At 36.2% G+C, this 24,286-nt stretch overlaps 1 protein-coding gene across 1 annotated transcript in view; it reads right to left on the minus strand.

Moving 5' to 3' along the window:
* LOC138330323 (uncharacterized) overlaps window positions 1-24,286 on the minus strand; it is a 92,263-nt gene that overhangs the window by 26,191 nt on the left and 41,786 nt on the right. The window contains 23 exon segments of the mRNA XM_069277864.1: window positions 912-1,017; window positions 1,598-1,815; window positions 2,892-3,146; window positions 3,807-3,999; window positions 5,115-5,279; window positions 5,718-5,953; window positions 6,220-6,364; window positions 7,476-7,510; window positions 8,091-8,226; window positions 10,125-10,322; window positions 10,713-10,739; window positions 11,472-11,728; window positions 12,317-12,470; window positions 12,876-13,248; window positions 13,770-14,047; window positions 14,391-14,600; window positions 15,440-15,658; window positions 17,213-17,336; window positions 17,704-18,007; window positions 18,376-18,724; window positions 19,101-19,259; window positions 20,224-20,437; window positions 21,013-21,142. Coding sequence (XP_069133965.1) covers window positions 912-1,017; window positions 1,598-1,815; window positions 2,892-3,146; window positions 3,807-3,999; window positions 5,115-5,279; window positions 5,718-5,953; window positions 6,220-6,364; window positions 7,476-7,510; window positions 8,091-8,226; window positions 10,125-10,322; window positions 10,713-10,739; window positions 11,472-11,728; window positions 12,317-12,470; window positions 12,876-13,248; window positions 13,770-14,047; window positions 14,391-14,600; window positions 15,440-15,658; window positions 17,213-17,336; window positions 17,704-18,007; window positions 18,376-18,724; window positions 19,101-19,259; window positions 20,224-20,437; window positions 21,013-21,142 — 4,485 coding nt within the window.

Genomic DNA, 24,286 nt, shown 5'->3' on the forward strand with positions numbered 1-24,286 from the left:
AAAGTGATTTTGTCGTAAAACGGCCCAATGTATAATACCCCTCCTTCGTGTTCATATCACGTAGGATTTTATGAAACTCGTCTTCAAGATTTATATTTTGCTCGCCAAAGCTCACAAAAATAAAAAAAACTTCTTGACTCATTTCACAAAATTTCATATGAAACGAACACTCGTTTAAAATCCTATAATTATCATACTTGTTGTACTGAATGGGTAGGGGCCATATTGTGGAAGGTAAAAGTTGTAATAGGAGAAAACTTGTAAGCTCCTAAATGGTTGGTATAAGCAGTGTATAAAGACACATTGTTATACAACAAACTATAAACTTTATTTTACTTAGATTGCAAAATAAGCTTTCCGACTTATACAAATCACTTTTGATGGCATGGATGTAAACCGGCTATGGGTGACCCCGACTTTTTCACATCCTTACCATACCGGCCAGCAATGTGAAAGGCGAACAACTTAATAACTACCCCATCCGATCAAAAATTACTAATATATATTTATTATTTATATTCCTGAAGAGCCATCATGAAATGGCAAGGTACTAGAGGAAGTTCTATTTTTATATATACATGTAGTTCCCTGTAGGTTAAAAGTTTGTTTGTTTGTTTAATTATTTTAATGTCCTTTTAACAGTCAGGGTCATGTAAGGATGACCTCCCATGTAGGAAATGTGTCAAAATAGGTGGGGGTCTTATTTGCGGGAGGGGTCTTATTTGCGGTGAAATACGGTATGCAGTATGTAGTGCAGGTGCGTGTTTTGGGAGACTGCTGTATATTCGTTTTATGTCATCTTGTATTGTGGAATTTTTGCCCATTTTATAGTGCTATATCACTGAATCAAGCTGCCGAAGATACCAAGCAACACAACCCTTCCAGTCAAGGTCTAATGCTAAAGGCCTTACCTATGCTGACGTTGTAAGCCTGGATTCCTGTGGAATGGGATGTACTGCTCAACTCCTCTACATCCACAAACGTTTCCCAGTTCACATATATATCTGAAAGTGATGTCTGCAAAGGAAATACCGGTTTATATATTACTAAATGAAAGGCTATATGCAAATTTTTGACATTTTTATTTCTTTATGATTTTCATAACATTTTTATTGATACAATTCACAAAACCTCACATCACTATTAACTAAATTGTTGTGTATATTAAACTAGAGGAAATACATGACAATACAATATCAAACGTGATGTTGTATTGCTTCGTCTTTTAAACTTTAAACACAAATTGCCAAAAACTGGGTAGAGGGAAGAAGGAGAAAGGGGACGAGGAGAGATGGCAATGGGGGAAGGAGATGAAGGACAAGAGAGGTAGGGAGGAGACATGTAAGAGAAGGTTGAGAAGGGAAGAGGAAGGAGGAGATAGAGAGGGAGAAGAGGTGAAGCAGGAGACAGGGAGATGAAGAAGGAGAGAGGGAGAAGAGGATGAGAAGAGAGGGATGGGGAAGAGGGGAGAGGAAAGGGAAAGAGAAGACAGGGAGCTGAAGGAGGATAGCGGTGTGGAGGAGACATGGAGGAGAGAAAAGGGAGAAGGAAGAAAGAGAATGGACTCTAGAGGAGGTGAGAGAATGTAACATTTTACCTGGTATACTTTGCCAGGGACATGTCCGATCCACACATTACCAGCGGTGGGTGGAGTCAGGTCGACTACCACGCCGTCACTACACTCACTGACGTCCGGGAGTGGCACATATCCCTTCTCCTGCTGTATGATTGTACTGTCAGCGTGTAGACATACAATATACCGTGATCCGTGCTGGAGAACCCCCGGACTAAACATGATGTTCACATATTCCTTATCTATAAAGAAAATACACCTCAGTAATGCTGTATGAAATTTATTCAATTTTGCAGTTGCTTATGGAAGCAGTTAGTCCAGTGTGTATGGAAAGATTTTTTTCCAATTTTATTTAAAATTGAAAAACTCTGTTGTCAATATATAATGTAATGACTATAAAAATGAGGATTAGTTATTATGACGATTGTGATAAATTATAATGGTAATGAGGATGATGATTATGATGATAATGATGATGATGATGATGGTGATGAGGATGAGATGATGATGATGATGATGATGATGATGATGATGATGATGATGATGATGATGATGATGATGATGATGATGATGATGATGATGATGATGATGATGATGATGATGATGATGATGATGATGATGATGATGATGATGATGATGATGATGATGATGATGATGATGATGGTGATGATGATGATGATGATGATGATGATGATGATGATGATTGTGATGAGGATGAGGATGAGCGATTATAGCAATAATGACGGATGGCCATGATGATGAGCGATGAAAATAATTATAGTAAAAATTATGAGTGAATGCGAACGATTAAAGGATTTGATTGGTGAAAATGATGATGAATGGCTATGACTGATGAGAATGATAATTTTGAGTATATTGATGAGGATCGATATGATTGATGAGTATGAGCTCTTAAGTGTAAATGAAAATGATGAGAATGATAATGAGTATAAGAAATAATGTGCATGATTAGAAAGTTTTTGTCTGTATCTATTACTGCTGTTGGACAAAATAAGTACAAAAAAGATGTAATGTAAAACAACTATCTTTCACTGCTACTAAATTTTGTGATTCCTATTTCAAACCATTTTTGAGGTTTATTTAAGTTTGAATGGAATTTTTTTTGTTAATTTAACCGTGCAAGAATTGTGAAAGATTTAAGGAGATAAAATTGATTTACCTTGACCCCGAAATTCTCACAAATAAATTGCATGTGAAAGAAAGTTAATTTACAGTATTTTCCAGGTTAATGAATCAATATATCAACCTCATAAGAAAGCTATAACAGTTTTAACTGTTTATTTTATTTGACAGTTACCTGTATTTCCACAGTAGATACTATGAGGATGTGAACACGGATCTGGTAAACTAAGGAGATTTGTCGGGAGGTAGTACGATGTCACGTCCACGGCTTCTCCATTCAATACGGCGTAGGTGTAGTTACGATGACGCAGGTCAGGCCAGACAGCCGACAGGATGTTAGAGTATGGCGTATAATCCACATCTGTTTTCTTCCAAATATCATTCAACTTGAGAAATATTTCTTCACCGTAGCCATTCTTCAGGGCACCAGCTATAATTACAATACATTTGTATATAATTTATTTTGATTTACCCAACTGATTATCAAGTTGTCATAATCATAATCATATACTGAAAATGATAACATTATTGATATTTTAAACAAGAATCAACTTATTCTCATGGGAGTCAGCCTTTCCTAAAACCAGTAGCCCATTCTTTAACGTCAATAGTATTTAAAGAAAATGAAACCAAAACCAGTTTAAGTACAATTGTAAAAAAATATGGGATAAAAGCAAAACTAATTATAAGCAAACTTTTTGCCTGTATCTACGTATGTACCCAGGCATTAAACAAGCCTTATGATCTTGATGAATGTTGTTTAATATAATTGAAATATTACTTCATTAATATAGAACACGATTTCCCTCCCTTACAATTTTTTCTCGTTTAATCGTTTTGCTATATCCGCGCAAGAATTGGAGAGGAGTAGAGTTTTCAAGTAAAATTTCAGTCTTTTGGTGCCTGCTCCCTTGATACCAAGGAAGTTTCACCGAACTCATCCATATGAATTATGACTACCCTCTCCAAAGATTGATGTTTCAAAACATATTTGATAAGAAATCTGCAGTTTTAAAACAAAAGGAATATGTCAGATCTCATTTTTGAGAAAACATTATATTTTTATTTAGAATTAAGAGACCACACTTACTATCGTCGTATTTCTGCTCGCCCACTGCATCAATGATAGTGTTAGGTTTAATTAGGATTGGGTCGAAGGCCGCACAGTCCTGGATCTCCCTGGATACCACGGACCAGATCTTAGCTTTATTGTAGCCACGCACAGAAAAACGTTTACATCTCGAAAAGTCCATCACACCCATCAAGGTCAGTTCAAAGGTCATCTGTAGATTAAAAAGGTAGTTTTTAAGCATAATATCCTTAATTGAGTAATAATTATTTCCCATGACAAAAAGATCAGTAATCCCTTACGATAATTTATTTTTTCTACAAAGCTTCCTTATAATTGGCTATTTTCTCTGGGATGAAATTTTTGCAATTTTGCAGGTCGCTGCCATGGATGTGAAATTTTGATCCATGGACTGGTCAAGCCAAATCATAGAGTTTTAATTGATTAAAAAATTTCATTTTTCAGTATTAGGTCGAAATCGCAAACATTTTAACCCACTCAAATAACTGGCTATACGATATATAATTACTACTTTTTTTGTTTGTGTGTGTGTGTGTGAGAGAGAGAGAGAGAGAGTGAGAGCATGCATATATGTGTGTTATGGTTGGCTTATATATGTTTTTATGGGTATATATCTATATGTGTTAATGTATATATGTTATGGTGTTATATATGTTTTGTTATGCTAAGTATTTGTGTGTTATGCAATGCCACTGCTATGATTCTTATGCATATGTATGTACACATATGTTTTGTATTATGTATGCATCATGCAGGAGTGTATGTATGCATGTATGATGGTAGATATGTGCATATGTATATGCTTGTGCACACATGTGATGTTAGAGTTTGTTTGTATGCATATACCTATGCATATATGCACATATGTATGTATGTATGTCTGCATGCATGTTTGTGTGTTGTTAGTACACATACATGCATATTATGCAGGTTAACACTATGGCATTCTATGTAATGTTTTACATATAATTTATCATAATGTGCAACTTGATGTTTAAAGTATTGTGAATGAGTGCGTATGCAAGTGTTTGTGTGTTGGTGTCCATTTATATATACACTGTGTAAAATGTTTGAGAATAAAAAATCAAAAAAAAAAATATATATAATTACTACTTTTTTAATTAGTCAACTATATTGCACATTATTATGGTAATAATTTATGATGTCATCATATAACCAAGTCAATAAAGCAATCGTCTGAAGAATGCCTGAAACTATTAGCGATAGAAAATATTGTAGAGTATCGATAGAGTTAATCTTTACTATCAAGTGAGATATAGACATTACATTTGCCTAATCAGTTTTTACCTTGCTGCCACTAACAGTGAATGTGTCTAAATCTATCCATTTTGTGAAGATCTTTCCTTTGGTTGAGTCGTCAGTTATTGCCCATTCGTACTTGTCCATGGCGTCAAATTTAGCAGTATTATCAGCAATGTCAGGGTCAAAAAATTGGTCCATCTGTACCATCAGCTACAACACAAGAGAAATCTTCCTTTATATATTAACTAATATTAACCAGTTTTGATATACTGCTTGGTATGGGAAAAATTAAAATATCCATGTCAAATCACTTTTTTATGGGAAGGTATATTACAATAACTTTCTTGAAATGTGGAAAATTTGAAATAGGAAAGAAAAAACCTTTTTAAAAATAAAAAGGAAAATCTAGGCATGCCTTGTCCATTTCAAGAAAGGGACCCAGAATTCAGCATGTATTTTCAGCTGTGTAAACAAAGCGGACAGTGTGGCTAAGCAGCTTCTTTAGCTCAGGAATCCAACCTTGGTCCAATGGCTCTGTGTACTGAGAAAAAGAACAAACATGCTCTGTCATCTAAGTGACAGATAGCTATTTAACGCTGTTAAGACGCCACATCGACCCGCTTTGTAAACAAGTATTGATGGACATACCTTCTCCACCCCGCCAGCCATCGTAGTATTGAGGTGAGTGACCATCAGATTGCCAGTGACCGGTGGATTAGCAAGGACCAGGACACCGTCGGTATATATCGGAGCGTAACAGATCAGACCGGCACACAGTTTTAATGCCACACGGTACGATCTTCCAGGTAAAAGTGAGAGGTCATTTACCTCTGCTTCGTAGGATGTGGACAGGTGTTCAAAATCACGTATCACTGTCCATATACCTGGGAAAAAATAATCAACAGCTCAGGTTTCAGTAAAAAGTCAAGTATTGTCAAGATTTTCAGGAATACATTTCAACTAGCAATACTCAAGATCAAAATTGCTCTCATATCTCCCTGTGTATAGAGCTTGTCATAGAATCAAAATGTTCTAATTTTAATTATTTTTGGTTATCTGCACAAAAAAGCTGATTTCTGATGTGTAATTTTTATCATTGTCGTTCATTACAATACAATAAGTCCAAAATTCTATCCCTAGTCAGAGTTACCTCCCCCTGCTGCGTCCTCCTCTTCGATGGCCCAGTGGGCGTCTGGGGTATAGTACTGTATGGCTGGAGGGATGGTCCAATAGGCCTGTATGGTACTCAGAGAAGACTGAAAGTCCTGCTCCAAGTCACAGCGAACACGATTATCCTACACAAGAAAGATTTGATAATGTTATACAATGATTATAATATCATATATATTCCGACAAACAAAATTAATTTCATGAACCGATGAAATAAAAAAATATTGACTTCAATGCTTATAATTTATTTTCCATGCTACTTTATAAAATGAAATACGTTTACACGTACGATTCCAATGATTTTTTCCAAGGGGATTATTTTTTCCAAATCAATACACAAGGTCAATGTTTCTATTGTGACATCACGATAACGTTGGTTTTCCGTGCCATTCTCGGATTTTTTTTTTTTTATCGTGGATTGAAAAAAAATGAATAGGCCAATCAGAAAGCCAGAAACAAAGAGAAAATTAATTATATATAAATATAGAGTTCTTGCTTTAGTATCTGAGGTGTTCATTGTCAATAAATACAATATTTTCACGTCAACATTATCTTCCTATATTGTTTTATGCTGAAATAATCTATAAACAATTACAGCCATTTCAGAACAAGTTACTTTTGGTGGCGGACACATAAAGTACACACAGAAAAACCACCAACCTACAATATATAAAGCTAGCTACAGCATGTACCATCAACTAATACATACAAACCTAAACCAACCAAGAAACAAAGAACAAAAAAACTGATCTTCATAGCCATGTCATTACCTGGTATGTATATACATGATTCTAAACGATCGATAAGCATTACCGTATACTTCATTAGAGATCGATCGTATCAGAAACATGTTTCTGATCGTATACACAGATGGTTACGTGGGTGCATGGGCCTAACTTTTGGGTGCGGCTTATCTAACGGTGCGTCTTATACGTGTACAAAACCTGAAAAAATCGTAAAAAAGGCCTCTGCGGCTTATACACAGGTGCGGTTTATTGTCCGGAAATACAGTACAAGTCAACTATATAGAACTGAAATTGTAAGCTTTAATTGTCTGATTTAGGAGGGGGTTGTATGACAGGGGTGTTAAGCAGGGTATCTCATTAAGCATATTGTATTATAGGGTTTGCTAATCAGTGGATTGTATTTCATCTAATTAACAAATATCCTATAAAACACAATGAACTAAATCACAATAATTGAAACGTTCACATGAAGTAAAATATTAATACTTACTTCCCCATGGTGATGGAACAATGTACCATTATCAACTGAAATGAAAACAAAAATATCAAAATTAATTCCCATAAAATATTGAAAATATCTTCTCAGCAAAATTTATCAGCTATAGCTTTAGTTTATACAGTAGGTTGAGTGTAACTTACCATCATATTAGAGAGGGGGAGGTAAAAAAAACAGAAAAAAATTTTTAAGAGTTTGAATTATATAATACACAATTCATTTATAGTTGTAACGTACGTGTTTCTCTTCTTTTTAAGCTATGTTGACACATGTTATATAAACAATCTTCAACAGTACATTTATCGGTCATATAGATTATCATTATTGGTATCATATAATGATCGATATTGACCAAAATTCACAATGAATTGGTATCTGAAATCTAGCAACAATCAAAAATTTTAAATTCCTGACATTGTGCATTACATTTGCATTGTTCTTTCTCGACATGCAAATTTGTAAATAATTTGGCAGTTTCTGTCATAAAAATACATATACATGTAACCAGAAACATATATCTACATTATGTACAAATGCATACATGGGTGTTTCTGAAGTGAATACATGTAGTTCTTGAAAAAAAAAAGAAAAAAAAAGAGTGTAACTTACCAGTAAAGTTGCATGGTTTGCCGTCGTACACGTTGACTCCGGCCACCACTGCTGCCTCCTGTACGACTGTGACACCATCTGATGTTACACTAACCGTGCCCACCGTGGTCACGGCCTCCACTGTAAAGTAGTAAGTCTGTAACACAAACCACAGTGTATATCATGTAGTGTTGAAGTCTTCAGTAGTAGTGACTCATTCGTATTAAGTTGTCTCCCTTACCTACCAGAGTACAAAACATATTGCCCCCCTTCTCATCAGAAAAAGAAATTTATTTGCATCATATTATCTCCGTTGGCTCCAGCACTAAATCATTCTAGAATATCTCCCTTCCTATCTTCCCTTGTATCAGATTGTCACCTTACCACCATGCAGGACTAAGTCATTCTAGATTGTCTCCCTTCCCAACAGAGATCAAGCTTCCCACCAGAAAACAAAATAAATTTGTATCAGATTTTTACCACCAGGACTAAGTCATTCTAAATTGTCTCCTTCCCACCAGGACTAAGTCATACTAGATTGTCTCCCTTCCCAGCAGAGTACATGACTAAGTCATACTAGATTGTCTCCCTTTACACCAGAATACAAGATCAGTTTGTATCAGATTGTCTCCCTTCCCATTAGAAAACAAGATTAATAGGTATTAGATTGTCTCCCTTCTCACCAGAAAATAAGACTACTTTGTATTAGATTGTCTCCCTTCCCACCAGAAAATAAGATTAATTTGTATCAGATTGTGTCCCTTAAGGTCCAGAGATTGGGATTATTTTTTTATAAGTTGTCTCCCTTCCCTACCAGGGTACATTAATAAACCATATTATATTATCTCCCTTGCCTACCAGAATACATGACTAGGTTGTACCAGATTGCCTCCCTTCACACCAGAACATATTACTATATAATACCAGATTATTTCCCTTTCCACCAGAACACATTACTCTATGGTACCAGATTTTCTACCTTCCCACCAGAACACATGACTATATAACACCAGATTATCTCCCTTTCCACCAGAACACATTACTCTATGGTATCAGATTGTCTCTCTTTCCACCAGAACGCATGACTATATAATACCAGATTATCTCCCTTTCCATCAGAACACATTACTCTATGGTACCAGTTTTTCTCCCTTCGCACCAGAACGCATGACTATATGATACCAGATTATCTTCCTTTCAACATGAACACATTACTCTATGGTATCAGATTATCTCCCTTCCCACCAGAACACATGAATCTATAATACCAGATTATCTCCCTTTCAACATGAACACATTACTCTATGGTATCAGATTATCTCCCTTCCCACCAGAACACATTAATCTATGGTACCAGATTATCTCCCTTTCCACCAGAACACATTACTCTATGGTACCAGATTTTCTCCCTTTCCACCAGAACACATGACTATATAATACCAGATTATCTCCCTTTCCACCACAACACATTACTCTATGGTACCAGATTTTCTCCCTTCCCACCAGAACGCATGACTATATAATACCAGATTATCTTCCTTTCAACATGAACACATTACTCTATGGTATCAGATTATCTCCTGTCCCACCAGAACACATTACTCTATGGTACCAGATTGTCTTCCTTCCCACAAGAACACATTACTCTCTAGTACCAGAGTGTCCCCCTTTCCACCAGAACACATGACTATATAATACCAGATTGTCTCCCTTCACTCCAGAATACATATCTCTATGGTACCAGATTACCTCCCTTCCCACCAGAACACATTAATCTATGGTACCAGATTATCTCCCTTTCCCCAGAACACATTACTCTATGGTACCAGATTATCTCCCTTTCCACCAGAACACATTAATCTACAGTACCAGATTGTCTCCCTTTCCACCAGAACACATTACTCTATGGTACCAGATTGTCCCTTCCCACAAGAACACATTACTCTATGGTACCAGATTGTCTCCCTTTCCACCAGAACACATTACTATACAATAAAAGATTATCTCCTTCCCACCAGAATTCATGACTATATAATACCAGATTGTCTCCCTTACCTGCCACAGTACGAGACTTAGCCCTGTTTGTTCAAAGCTGTGGTTAGATGCTACACTAGCAGGGCCATATATCTCTGATCCCCCTGATGTTGTACCGATAGAGATTCGGTAACTGATGTCCAGGTGAGGGTGGTCAAAATTCAGCCATCGAGCCTGTAATCTACTCTGGTCAGTCTGAAAGTCAGAGTCCTCGATATCCTACAAAATTATGAACGTCATTGAAAAGTTGAAAACTTAACATCTAATTGATCTGTAACTTACTATAAATAAAATCCTGTGAAGTTGATATTATTGTCACCAAACTTATCTGCGGGTTTTTTTTTCATTCAATGGACCTCAGCAGTGAATTACTTTTAATTCAAAAGACATTTTTTCCATGAAAATTTCACTGTATTGCTTCTTCTTAACACCAATCATATCACATGGCTCATTTTTTTAAATCCTTTATGTATAATTCTGAAAAAAATGTAAGCAATGGCACCTACTGGAAACAGTATTCATTTCTATTAAATTGCTTTCAGTTAGATTTCATAAGCATATGAATGGTAAAGCAAGTATTAAGAGGCAACTTAGTTCATTTTTACTTACAGTGAAGGGCACCCTGTCTTTGTCACTCTGTAAAAAAAGAATGCTCAATAATCAGTACCAAAAAATGTCAAAAAAATATAACTAAATCTCTATCACGTTTATATACCATAAAAAGATGAGCGCAATCATACTCTTCTTTTTGTTAGGATATACAAAGCTTATTGTCGAAAATGATAATGAATTCAAATCAATTTAGAAAGACTTGGAACAGAATTGTAAATTCACAAGAATTTAGAAAAGAATGCAATATGTTCAAGGGGAAAGATCTGTATCATTTTTTTTAACGATTTTTTTTTCTCATGAAAGAAAGATTATGATTATCAGTTTCCCAAGATCAGACAAACCTACAGTGTAAAATTTGATACCCAGGGCCCCTTCACAACCATTCCTTAACTTTAGGGAATTCTCTGACATAAAATTTTCCAAAGGAAAGCATTAAATATTTTAAGTAAGGCTCCATAACTTAGTTTTTTTTCCTTTTCTCTTAACTTCTGTAATGCTTGCCTGCTTTCATTCACCCCTGAAGACACATTTAGACTGATCTAAAGAAATTACTAGACTAGTCTATTATGAAATTTCAGGGTAGAACGAGTTAAAGGAGTTGGACTGGATAAAATGGCTTAGGTCATTCACCCTTCAATTTGATAATGGACTGTTCTAGTCTTTGATTTAGGAGAGTCCAAATGTGTCTTCAGGGTTATATGAGTTAAGGAATTCCTTAAAGAATATTCGTGAAACTCTGATGAACATAAGACTTACCCCTACATCTACATCAAGGACCAGCCCCTTGGCTGCCAGTTGTACATCGTGGATATAGGCGTTGGAGGTGGCCATCACAAACAGGCCGACCGAGTTCTCCGCCTTCACTGTGACATAGTAGGTATGGTGACCGTGTAGGTCCCAGTCGAGTTTGGCCAGTGAGGCTGCGGTACAGTCAGGATCTTGTTTTAATGTACAGGTGGCTCCCCCTGTCAGTGGTTTATACGGCTGGACATCTGTTCCGTACTGGTTATGTCCTTTATGTGAAAAATATACAAGATTCAGTCAGAATAAATGTAACAAATCATATATTTTAAATCATAAAAATGAATGTAATAACCATAGTCTTGAATGAGCATTGCATATAATCAATAATTTGATACTAATTTTAGATTTTTCTATTAGTTAAATGTTCTACTAACAGCCAATGTTAATAAAGATGTACTAGGTTTAAATTGGAAGAAAGCCGGAGTACCCAGAGAAAACTACTGCTCAATGTCTGACAATTGCCCCACATGGGAATCAAACTTGCGACCCAGTGATAGCGGGCTGTATGTAAAATGTTAGGATATTTTTAACACTCGACCACCGCAGCATCTTAAGAAAAAATTAACAAGGGTAATTAACCAACATATATATAGTTATCTAAACAAAACTTATCTTCATTAGTGATATGAACTTTAGCTATATTGAAGTTTGTTGAAGGAAAGGCATTCAGCAGACAGGTGGACATTAGCGCAGACAAATATAGAACACTAATAACTTATATACTGTCAAAATATTTAATTTTTGTGTACGCAAATTACAAAATAGAAGATAACTTATCATGTGTGAACTATTCTCACCTATAGCAAACATATAGAATAGCTCATAGTACTCCTCGGTATCCATGAAAGCTGAGGTCGTCCAAGTGGTCACCAGATGGTCATCCACCAGAGTTGTGGTCAGTGCTCCACTGAAGGTCGGGGCTGTGGTGTCCAGTAAGAACGGTCCAAGTGTCTAGAGAGATTAAGAATATTAGACATTACTGTAAATGTATATATTTTGGGAGAAATTATTTTTCCTATCCCCGTTTTAGTGGTAGTCTTTTAAGTGGGGTAATCTTAATTGTAGCAGCCAGACTGGGATTCAAACCTGGGACCTCTGAACACTAGCCGGATGCTACCTGGTCACTGATGGTGCTATTATATTTATGTTCGAAACATTTCTTGTGGCAATTTATTTTCTCTTATCTTAATCTCATGCAAAATATATATTAATCCAGAGTTCAATTACATACAATAATAAGTTTTCATAGACAATGTTATTTTGGTGGCAATTTTATAATTTTAGAAGTTTTGAGAGAGGAATTTGAATATTTTCACCATTTCTGAATTTCAATTTTTAAATTTTTTCCATACTCACTTGAATGTTTTCCGTCTCAGTTTTGCTGATGGTTTTGAAAGCCATGAAGAACTCCATGCCTGTTGATACATCCTCATGATGGAGTGTGATATGTGTGTTCTGTCTAGTCGAGACGTAGCTCAGTAAGTCCGGAGCTGCACTACCAAGTGCCGTAGTAGCAAGACCAAACTGATGGTCAAACACTCCGCCTATAGAATCCTCAACAAGCCAGGACACCGCCAGACTCGACGTCTTCTTTAACATTATCGCTACAGGGGAAGGCGCGCCGGTGCTGTTGTCACAAAACGTGTCTCCGTCCACGACTACCTCCGTCCCATTGTCATGGCGAGTTCGCGGAAACAGATCCAGGTCTGCCAGCACTGTTGCTTTAGCACTGTGTGTAGTAAAATTTTTATAATCCAGTAAGCTTTTATTGAATCTGCATAAACAGTTGAAAATTAATACTTCATATATGTTCAATAGTAACATATTTCTGTAATCGTTGTTTCAGATGGTCAAAATAATTTTCACTTCACAGCCAATACTGTAAATCAAATTTCTTTCACATGCGAGTTATTTTCGCGAATTTTGCAACCAAAGTAAATTCGCAAAAGTTTATCTCCTCAAATTGATATCTTTCACAATACTTGCACTTTTACATATATAAAATTTCCATTCAATTTTATTCTACAAAACTTTATCTCTGCAAAAATGTTTCGAAACAGAAATCGTCAAATTAATTAGCCGCAAAAGAAAGTTGGTTTACAATAACTGTTTTGCTCCCTACAGACACTTAATTATAAACCTTTAAAATTAAATTGGAATATCTTTTTGTTCTTTCAAATAAAACAGATGAAAGTACAATTTTATTCGTATTTTTAGGACTAGTATTCTGCTTCATGGAAAAAACCTTACAGACAGGCTGGTGTGGCTGTGGAGAGCTTCCTTATGGAGCGGTCAGTATCAAGTATCCACACGGCTGTAGCTCCAGAGTCAGTGACCAGTCCTCCCCTGACCATCGCTGTAGCCACAGAAATCTCACTGACAGATGTCACTCCACTGTCAACGGTCACTCCGTCAGAGCAGACCGGCGTCGAGGGTTCTAAAGCATGGTTATAAGCCACTACGGTTATAAAATATGTGCCCTCAGCCCCAGCTGTGTATGTGACATCTGTATCTGTTGTTTCTACAACCTAGATAATACAAGGAAATTCTAAAATAATAAATCCATATACATGAATTCAGTTTACAGAATTAAAACTCTGGAGATGCTGTTTCATTGTATATTATAACAAAACAGTTTGCAAAATGTCAGCTAAAAACAACACTCACACATGTATCTGTATGTGTAATACTTTCGAAGCTAATTTGAGTTATAGTAGTTTTCCAAAGCAAGTGTTTTATCCTGAAATTTTCATTACCCTGCATCATTTTTGTTTCTAATTGAACCTCGAAAATTTGTGATTATTAATGAACGCATATTGAATGCAATGCTGTAGTTTAATGCCATAATAACAAACTGAACAGTGTACATACACTTGCGTCACCAGACTCCAGGACCATAGTTGCTGCATCTTGGCATGAAGAAGCAAACTTGTACAAGTACAACTTTACGCCACTCTCTTTGTCAAAAAATCCTTCCCAGTGTGCGTGTATGAGCAGTGACTGTTGATAATCGACCTCCAGTGACCCTCGAACTCCATCGTGTACGACTCCAGTGTGGGGAGGCGATATATCAATGGTTATCTACAAGGTCAAGGTCAACATATTGTAGCAAAGTTAAGGCCAACACATTGTAACAAGGTCAATGTCAATTAACTGTATAAAGTCAAGGTCAGGGGATTGTAACAAGGTCATGGTCAGTTAACTATATAAAGTCAAGGTCACATCATTGTAACAAAGTCAAGGTCATCTCATAGTAGCAAGATCAAAATCAGTAAAATATTTAGATTTATTTTAAAGAACATCAAGGTCATTGCATTAAAATAGGTCAATTAATCACTCTGAAACTAGATATTGTCTCGTGCTGGCAATGCAGTATGAAAATATTGAATAAGAGCAACATTTTTAACTAAAGAATTTAAAAGGCACATTCAGTTCCACTGTCATAATTCAGAGAAAAAGTCTCAAGGAAATATTATATAAGTGACATAGTGATTTAAAGATGCTCCACCGCCGACAAATAGTATTTTTTTCACTATCAAAAACAGGAGCAGACGATTTAGTATTTTTCTTCAGTTACAAAAATTACTTACTTTACACCATTATCACCATTGAAAAGTTTGAGCCTGTAATTCTAAGTCAAGTTAAAGATATGAAAAATAATTAATTGCATCCCGAAAAAATTCCGACGCACTATATCCTATATGGAATAAAGTATTGATTGCGTATGCACCAAAGGCAAAATTAAAATTTATATATTATTTTGTGTGTTAATTAGACATACATACACACGATTGAACACCAATTATTGTCCAAATAATGAAAATCATTTATGCTCAGTCGGCGGTGGAGCATCTTTAAAGATATCACACAGGAATACCAATGTGATGTGATGAAAATGTGTAATATCAGGAACTTAATACCTTTTTCCTCAGTGTGGTGACCAGGTTGGCTATGTTGGTGACCTGTATCTCTATGAAGTAGTCTGAATCATGTTTCCCCGAGGAATGGTCCGCGATAAGTCCGGCTCCTACCTTGATTTCCGGCTTTATAGAGAAGTGTTTGTGGAAACAGCCCTGGTACGGAGTACAGTAACAGTCCCCAGGCTCTCCCCCATAGGTAGTCTGGCAGGCAGCGAGGTCCTACAAAAAAACGGCACGTCAATTAATTAATGATTAATTTAACAAAATGGTTCCATTGTTGTGATGCAGTTGATATTAAAATTTATATTACTGAAATTATAGTATTAGCAAGACTCAGGTTGGACGTTCATGAATTACCTATCAGGTTGAGATTTCATTGTTGATTCCTTTAGGTAGGGAAAGATTATATTATTCAACCATTTAATTCTCAAATTATCATAGCAAATAGACATTCATATTCACAGCTTCTTCTGCATCATTTTTAATTAAGATATGAAATATTTCTGTTGTGAATGGAGCAATAATCCTGAACTTGTGAGGAATCAAACCTATTATCCATGAGTCCAACTTCATTATTGTGTAACAAAGGGGCATAACTCTGAAAAAGGTGAATGTATCTAGTCCAGATACAGGATACAATCTACCCTGTATAAAAGATTATTGTCTACATGTTTTGTTGAAATCTCTCCAGTATTTTAGGAGGAGTAGTATGTCAATCATTGTGTCTTTGACAGACAGACAGACAGACAGACAGACAGACAACCAGACATCCAGACAATATAACCCCTTTAACTTTGTTCCAGGAAGGATATAACAAAAGAAAAGAGATAATGAACAATCAATTGGGATCAAACTGTCACATTAGCATCAGTAATGTATTAAGAAAAAAATCCCCTGGAACAAATCTTAAAGGTGACCATACTGCTTTTTATCTGTACACAATTGTAGCAGGTTTTAATTGTACATAGTGATACAGTCGCCTTCTGCTTTCACGCTAGTGGGAATTTCTCTTTAGCTCAGTCCGTAGAGCGGTGGACCAGTAAGTCCAGAGTTGCGTGTTTGAGCCCAGCTGGCGGCACACTACTCTCGCCCTGTTACATTTGGTGCTGAAGACCACTCCAAGCAAAAGCTATACGAGATTGAGAGGCTTCCTTGGAGACAGAATTTGGGTTGGTCTCTGTTAGGGGGCAAACATGTTTGAAAAGGGGAGAGTAGTGTTGCAGGTTTTATAGTGCTATGGTCGCCTGCTAGCTTTATACTAGGCATCCTCGATTCTCCAGGGGTTCAGATCACTTCCGATCTCTACATCCCTGGACTATCTCATATTAAATTTGAAGGCAGCTTGTCGGAAAACATTTGACCAATCACAGGCCAGCAAAAATTCCTTTGAAGAATACAGAGAGAGCTACGCCCTACATCAAAGACGCACAGTGTACCGTTATATACGACTCGTTTGATGTACTTCAAAGGACTCAATTAATTACCTGTTCTGTTCTGTTGCCTCCAGTTTTACTATGAGTCCAGGGGTGAAGAGATCGTAAGTGATTGGAACCCTGGAATATCGAGGATGCACGCTAGGGGGAATTTCCCTTTAGCTCAGTCGGTAGAGCAACGGGGTAGCAGGTTGGAGCCTGGCTTGCGGCACACTACTCTCGCCCTGTTACACACTTTACAATTTAAACATGCTACACATACCTATATCTGTTGTAAAATTAACTTATAAAAGGTAAATAAGACTTCTCGTTATAAGATGAACTTAAAAAAGTTACATACATCTTCTCGTTGTGAGATAAGATCCTCATGACCATGTTCTATGACGGTATTTGTGTAGTTGTCGAATAGTTTCCAGTACAGACTATCTATTCCGCTGTGGTAGTCGTACGTTTCCCACTCAATCCTGTAAAACAATTACATAGATTATTATTACCCATTCACCTCTATAGACACATTTAGATTCTTCTAGATCAAACGATGGAATAGTCCATTTGGGAATTTCAGGGGTGAATGAGTTCAAAGGTGATTTGTGTTATATCTCCATAATATAAAAAATATATTCAAATTATTTGTTATTCAATTAACTAAAGATAATCTCATCAAACTTTGAAGTTCATTTTAGGAATCTTTTTTTTCTATGAAATTATATCAGCCAATCAGAAGTGATGTTACAAATGGCGACACCAATTTTTTTCTCTATGGGTTGATAAAGTAAATCTTTAAGCCAATGAAAATACATGTTACAAGTAAAACTGAATAATTTCCCTTACGTCATTGTTGTGAAGTCCTCCAAGCTATGGACTGACAGATTTGTACGATCTCCGCGAGTTAGCCACAAGTCCTGAACCACTGGGGCAGTATGATCCCTGAAAACCGTCAGGGTCACGTCATCGTATTTTTGTAGGACATCTATAGCGCGTACCGTGACGTTAAGCTGGTCCCCATCAGCCCAGTCAAGTGTGAGTGACGTAGCTTGATCGTGAATCTTTGGTTTGATGGTGGTCAGGACCTGAGAATCTTTGATTGCTCCATTGTTTGTGTAGACCTCATACGATACCCAGAAGTCAACAATACCTAAAAATCATTAAAGATATTATTTATGATCTGCTAACTGTAACATACCACGACCACAGCAACAAAAGTTCACTATTATTTAGACTTTAGGGCTGAAATTCCGATATTCTTGTATTGTCACATAACTATAATAAACTTATCTCAATGCAATCAAGTTTTAGCATACTTTAAACTAACTTTTTTTGCATGTGATTTACCTTCAAAATTGAGGTTAATTCTCAAAGTTTATCTCTGTGAATTGTAATTTATTTTGATAACATTTTAAGATGAATTTAGTTCAATTCAAGTTTTGAATCTGTGAGAATTAATCTTGAACTTTCGTGAAATAACTTGTATCACAAAACAGGTTCACAGTATTGTAATCCTACCATGTATATGGTCTATGGCTGCTGTTGTCCTGTTGCCAAACCTGTCATCGTAATTGTTGCTGATGTCAACGAAGTCACTAATAGCGTTCAGCCAATGGTTATTTTTGTGTCTCACGTTGATAAACAGATCGGTCCATGTAATGTCAACATTGTTGGTATCTGCAACAACCCAGTTGTAACTAGTATTTGACGAGGCTGTAGTGACACGTGCAAATTTCCCAGACTGTTTTTCCACTTCGGACATATTGTCAAATAGAAACACTTTTCTAGCACTCTGGATATTTCCTGCATTGTCAATGACGTGTAGAAGTAGCATATACATTCCGGGAGACGTAAGAGTGAAGCTTGCCTGAAAAAGAAAAAACTTCAAATGACAACTTTTAGGTTTAAGGTTTCAGGTTTAGGAGGTGGTGGAAAGCTGGAGAAGCTGGAGTACCTGGAGAAAAACCATCAACCAGCAGTCAGTGGCGGGTAACTGCCCAACAAGGTATTTGAACATGTGATTTGTAGGTAGGGGGCTTGTGGTAATAGTCCCAACATCTTAACCATTAACCCCCTCCCATTACTATTCTGTCTTTGCATATTACAGAATTAACTCCCTTGCAGGTAGGTATCCATTGTGATGTAATTATTTTGTGGGCACAATTCACTTTAGAAATTATTTGTTTTATTGAATAAGTTTTAAATTCACCCTGATGTTAAACTGTTAACAACTGGTGTCTTACCGAGCTCTGGCTGTTCGGCATGACAACAGGCATATTAGGAATAAGTTCCTTTTCTATCAACAGTCCTCGAGAGTTACGTGTGGTGTAAACTTCGTACTCGTACTTGGCGAGTCCTGATAAGTCATCTGTCCATCCATCCCAGCTGAAGGTAATTAAGGGCTGAAACAATGTCATTTTGGATGAGAAAATATGGAGGTCATGGTGAAATGACTAAAATATTGAGGTCATGGTAAAATGACTTAAATATGGAGGTCATGGTGAAGTGACTAAAATATAGAGGTCATGTTGAAGTGACTAAAATATGGAGGTCATGGTGAAGTGGAGGTCATGGTGAAGTGACTAAAATATAGAGGTCATGGTGAAGTGACTAAAATATAGAGGTCATGGTGAAGTGACTAAAAATAGAGGTCATGGTGAAGTGACTAAATATGGAGGTCATGGTGAAGTGACTAAAATATAGAGGTCATGTTGAAGTGACTAATAATATGGAGGTATGAGTGAAGTGACTAAAATGGAGGTCATGGTGAAGTCTAAAATATGAGGTCATGGTGAAATGAATAAAATATAGAGGTCATGGTGAAGTGACTAAAATATAGAGGTCATAGTGAAATGAATAAAACATGGAGGTCATGGTGAAATGACTAAATTAAGGAAGTCATGGTGAAATGACTAAATTATGATGGTCATGGTGAAATGACTAAAATATGGAGGTCATGGTGAAATGTCTAAATTGAAGAGGTCATGGTGAAATGACTATAAGTTAATTGAACAGTTAATGTCATTTAAGTAAGCCATCCCAGTATGTTAAACATACCTAAGTATTTCTGAGCGCGTTTGGCTAAAAAACGCTTTTACCTAACTATAGTACAAACACAATGTCAACTTTATAGTGCTTATATCTCACTGGAATATACCATTTACTAAACTCTGTCACTAGGATCTGTATATATGTATGCCAAAAATGACAATTAAGGTATAACAACAACACAGACCAGTCAATTTCTCAAATCCAAAAAAGCACAAAGAACAATTTAATTTGAGAATTTAAAGCATCTTTACATGATTTTTAACAGGCAGGCTCTGTTAAGTGTATAATGTAGAATAACTCCTGTACTATACTCACGTCTTCAGTAAGGTCGGGCGCGGTGACAGCCTGCCCACATGCAGTTCCTCCGATCCGTGCACACGGGTGATAGGGTAGTTCCATATCAAAGTGATACATAAACTGTCGGGAGTGGGTCTTCCCATTCAGCTTGAACAAAGTTTGGACATGGGGATTTTCACGATTGATGATTTTAACGTAACCTCCGTTTTTCACAGAAAGGTCATAGTACAATCTGAAATAATGCAATGCTTGAATGTTCTCCTTGCTTCATATTCTGGACATATTTAGAGTATGACATATAGATATACATAACTAGATGGTATAATTGAGATGACCTTCTTCAAAATCAGTGACGGGTGACCAGACTTGAAAACTCCATTTAACCTGGACAGTGGCAAACGTTAACATTTTCGTCTATGGGAAATCATTTGGTTCTCTATATCTTGGTGACCTGATACGGAAAAATATTGGGTCTAAAATTAACTTGTATCAGGCGTGGCGAACTGTGTAGCTAATAGTATTTTTCTCTCATACAAAATGTGCATCAACGTTATTGTTTTACAGTAATGAGTCCTCAGAAAATCCTGACGGTCCTGCAGATGCAGGCCTATGAGGGCTTTATCAAGACTTAAAAAAATGTCTGAAAACAACATGACTGTTATTTAATTAAAAAAGAACAGCTAGGTTCAACCAGTGACACAGGATCGATAATTTTGTAGAGTCACAAAAGTTATTAACTTACTGTTAATACTACATTTATCATCACCTTCTGAACAATTGGATTAGAATAAATAAACTGCTATATACCTGTCATTATGCATGAAGTTGCTCCAAGCGCTGAAGGTGATCCGTTTACAACAGGTATATTGTTTTGTTGTAGGGTTCATGTATGATCGCGGGCACTGTCTAGTGTAAATTGGCCAAACTTGAGTTGAACCTACGAAGAAATTCCATAATTGCATATCACTTCTGTTTGAAGGTAAATCTCTGTTTTGACGTCATTTCTTCTGTATGTTGCACTCGGAAACACACGACGTCACAATCAATATATATTCTCCCAAGCTGATATATTAACCTTTATGTTTATCTCGGAAATAACAATAAAGTTTTATGTTTTTTTTAGTTTAACGTCCTGTTAACAGACAGGGTCATATAAGGACGTGCCAGGTTTGTTGGTGGAGGAAAGCCGGAGTACCCGGAGAAAAACAATCGACCAGCGGTCATTACCTGCCAACTGCCCAACATGGGATTCGAACTTGCATCCCAGAGGTGGAGGGCTTGTGGTAATATATGTGTGGACATCTTAACCACTCGGCCACCGCGGCCACTAACAATATCAGTAATGAAATCTAGGTGTTACGGTCTTCTTCAGGAATTTTTGGTTCGAAAATTATAATTCCGGAATTTAGATCTCGTTGGCTTCGGGTTTTTTTCACTTTTCAAGTTCCCATGAGTCCATGACAGTACTATGTGGAAGCATCTCAGTCACGCTAAATAGTCAATTTTACCATAATGAGTAGGCCCCCAAAGGAGCACAATGTAAGTGAATACAATTAATGTAAAAAGTATCATATTAGAGAGTTACGTAATAAGCTGTGATTAATAATAGATAATTCCATATTCTTTTTATTATTAATTGTTGAATTGTTATAAACTAGTCATAATTTCATGTTATATAGTGATTCCATTGTTCTGTAGTGAAACAGGGTTTGGTCGAGTTGTCTCAATGATCGGAATGCCGCAGGTATTCGGAATACCTCGGGTATCTCTGTGCGTCCAATAGGTAGTTGACAAATCTCGCCAGTCTTGAATCCAGCACCAGCCAGTTTACACGTGTTTTATATGGAAAGCCATAGCTGTCTTATGCGGTAAATCTTTAATATATTATGTGGGGTTGTCTTTATATTAAGTGATTATGTCTTTATATTGTGTGGTTTTGTCGTTATATTGTGTGTGGTTTTGCCTTTATATGATGTGGTCTTGTCTTTATATTATGTGCTTTGGTCATTATATTATGTGCATACACCAATATATTATGTGCATACACCAATATATGATGTGTTTTTGTCTTTATATGATATGGTCTTGCCTTTATATTATGTGCTTTGGTCATTATATTATGTGCATACACCAATATATGATGTGGTCTTGTCTTTATATCATGTGCTTTGGTCATTATATTATGTGCATACACCAATATATGATGTGGTCTTATCTTTATATTATGTGCTTTGGTCATTATATTATGTGCATACACCAATATATGATGTGGTCTTGTCTTTATATTATGTGCTTTGGTCATCATATTATGGGCATACACCAATATATTATGTGCATACACCAATATCCGATGTGCTTTTGTCTTTATATGATGTGGTCTTGTCTTTATATTATGTGCTTTGGTCATTATATAATGTGCTTACACCAATATATTATGTGCATACACCAATATATTATGTGCATACACCAATATATTATGTGGTTCTTTCTTTATATCGAAACACCAATATATCAAACGTTTTGATGATTCAGTTGGAACTAAATGTCCGGGGCCGTTGTTTGACCGACACACATTCAAACGTCTCGCAAATACCCCTGCTCGATTCGTTCTGAATGTGTGACCGAGCGACGACCGGGCGATCTGGCAAAAAAGCATAACCGGCATATTCCATCATTGCGGAAATTTCTTCAGAGCTTTAGTAACATTTTGATTTTGGCATCAAACATGATCAAAGACTGAATTTAAGTTGATATAATAGATAGCATGATATTCTAATTTGGTTAATATTATGGTATGGTAAACATTAATTACGCTAAACTTACTGTTAGCACGAGTAAGAAAATACTTCTTCATGTAGGCTTACAACTTTTATTTTTGACAAATTAAAAGCGATTGAATAGTCGACGCATGTGAGTGGATGTCTTTTTGTGATTTTGGTAATGAATGAGTGATTGTTATTCAGATAGTAATGGTAGAGTTAATAATATAATATGTATTTGGGGAAAAAACGATATTTCCAATAAGAAATGTAGCTTTCAAATATTCGTATATTTCATTACCGCGCCAAGAAATTTAGGAAATTCATAAATCATTAGAGTTTAGTATCAATAGGATACCGTGACTGGCTAATGTCATTTTGTTGTTTCGCTTTTTGGAAAATGAACACACACATCCCTTCTCATTTTATATTCATCGTGCATGCTACATTGTATAATATACACGTGTATGCTGTTTTATTCCAAAAGAACAAATATAAGAAATTGCATCATACTGCATTAACCTCTTGTGTTGAATTTTCTTCTGAAATAGAAAACATATATGGTAACTTATTTCGGCCATGTCGCAATGTCGCTCGTCACAAAATCCGGTTGTAATGCACATTTGATGTAATGTATGTTGCATTGTAATTAGCATTGTAGAATTATTTACATATAATATGAGATAATTTTCTAACATAACAGGCTTTAATTTAATTACACATCACAAGACAATACGCGAAGCAACAGTGCGATAATGTGCGGAGTGACACTGCAACAAAAATACACTCTCGGAGTGTCGGTGCAACAAATTTGATTTTCTTGCTAATGCGACAGAGCGACATGATTGTTTTATCGCACAGTCTCATGATCTCGGCAGGGTATTTTTTGTCACTCCAAGCACTGTCGCTCCATGCGTTGTTGCAATGGGCCCCACGCCAATGATCATTTTCTTACTAAAATTCAAGAGATCGTTGAGGCACCGATTAGTAAAGCTTGAGTTCTGTGTTTAAATTGATACCCTGGTGTGGCAATGTTACGTACTTAACTTTATGCAAACTATTTTATTAATTAATTTCTTACTACATGTCACCAGTAGAATTCTTTTTCTCTTGTCTTGACATAGAAATTAACAGAATGCCCGTACAATCATATTCATTTTTGAGCATTCTTTCTGAATTATGTATTTACAATGTACATGTAGGTATAATACTGTACATATAAATCTATTTTGTTATGCTACACTCTGAATTACATGTTTTTGACGAAAAAGATTCATTAGAACTCTTTAAATGCGTTATTTTCGCAAGTGTAAAACCTCAGA

The sequence above is a fragment of the Argopecten irradians genome, chromosome 8, assembly GCF_041381155.1.
Source record: "Argopecten irradians isolate NY chromosome 8, Ai_NY, whole genome shotgun sequence".
NCBI classification, from domain to species: domain Eukaryota; kingdom Metazoa; phylum Mollusca; class Bivalvia; order Pectinida; family Pectinidae; genus Argopecten; species Argopecten irradians.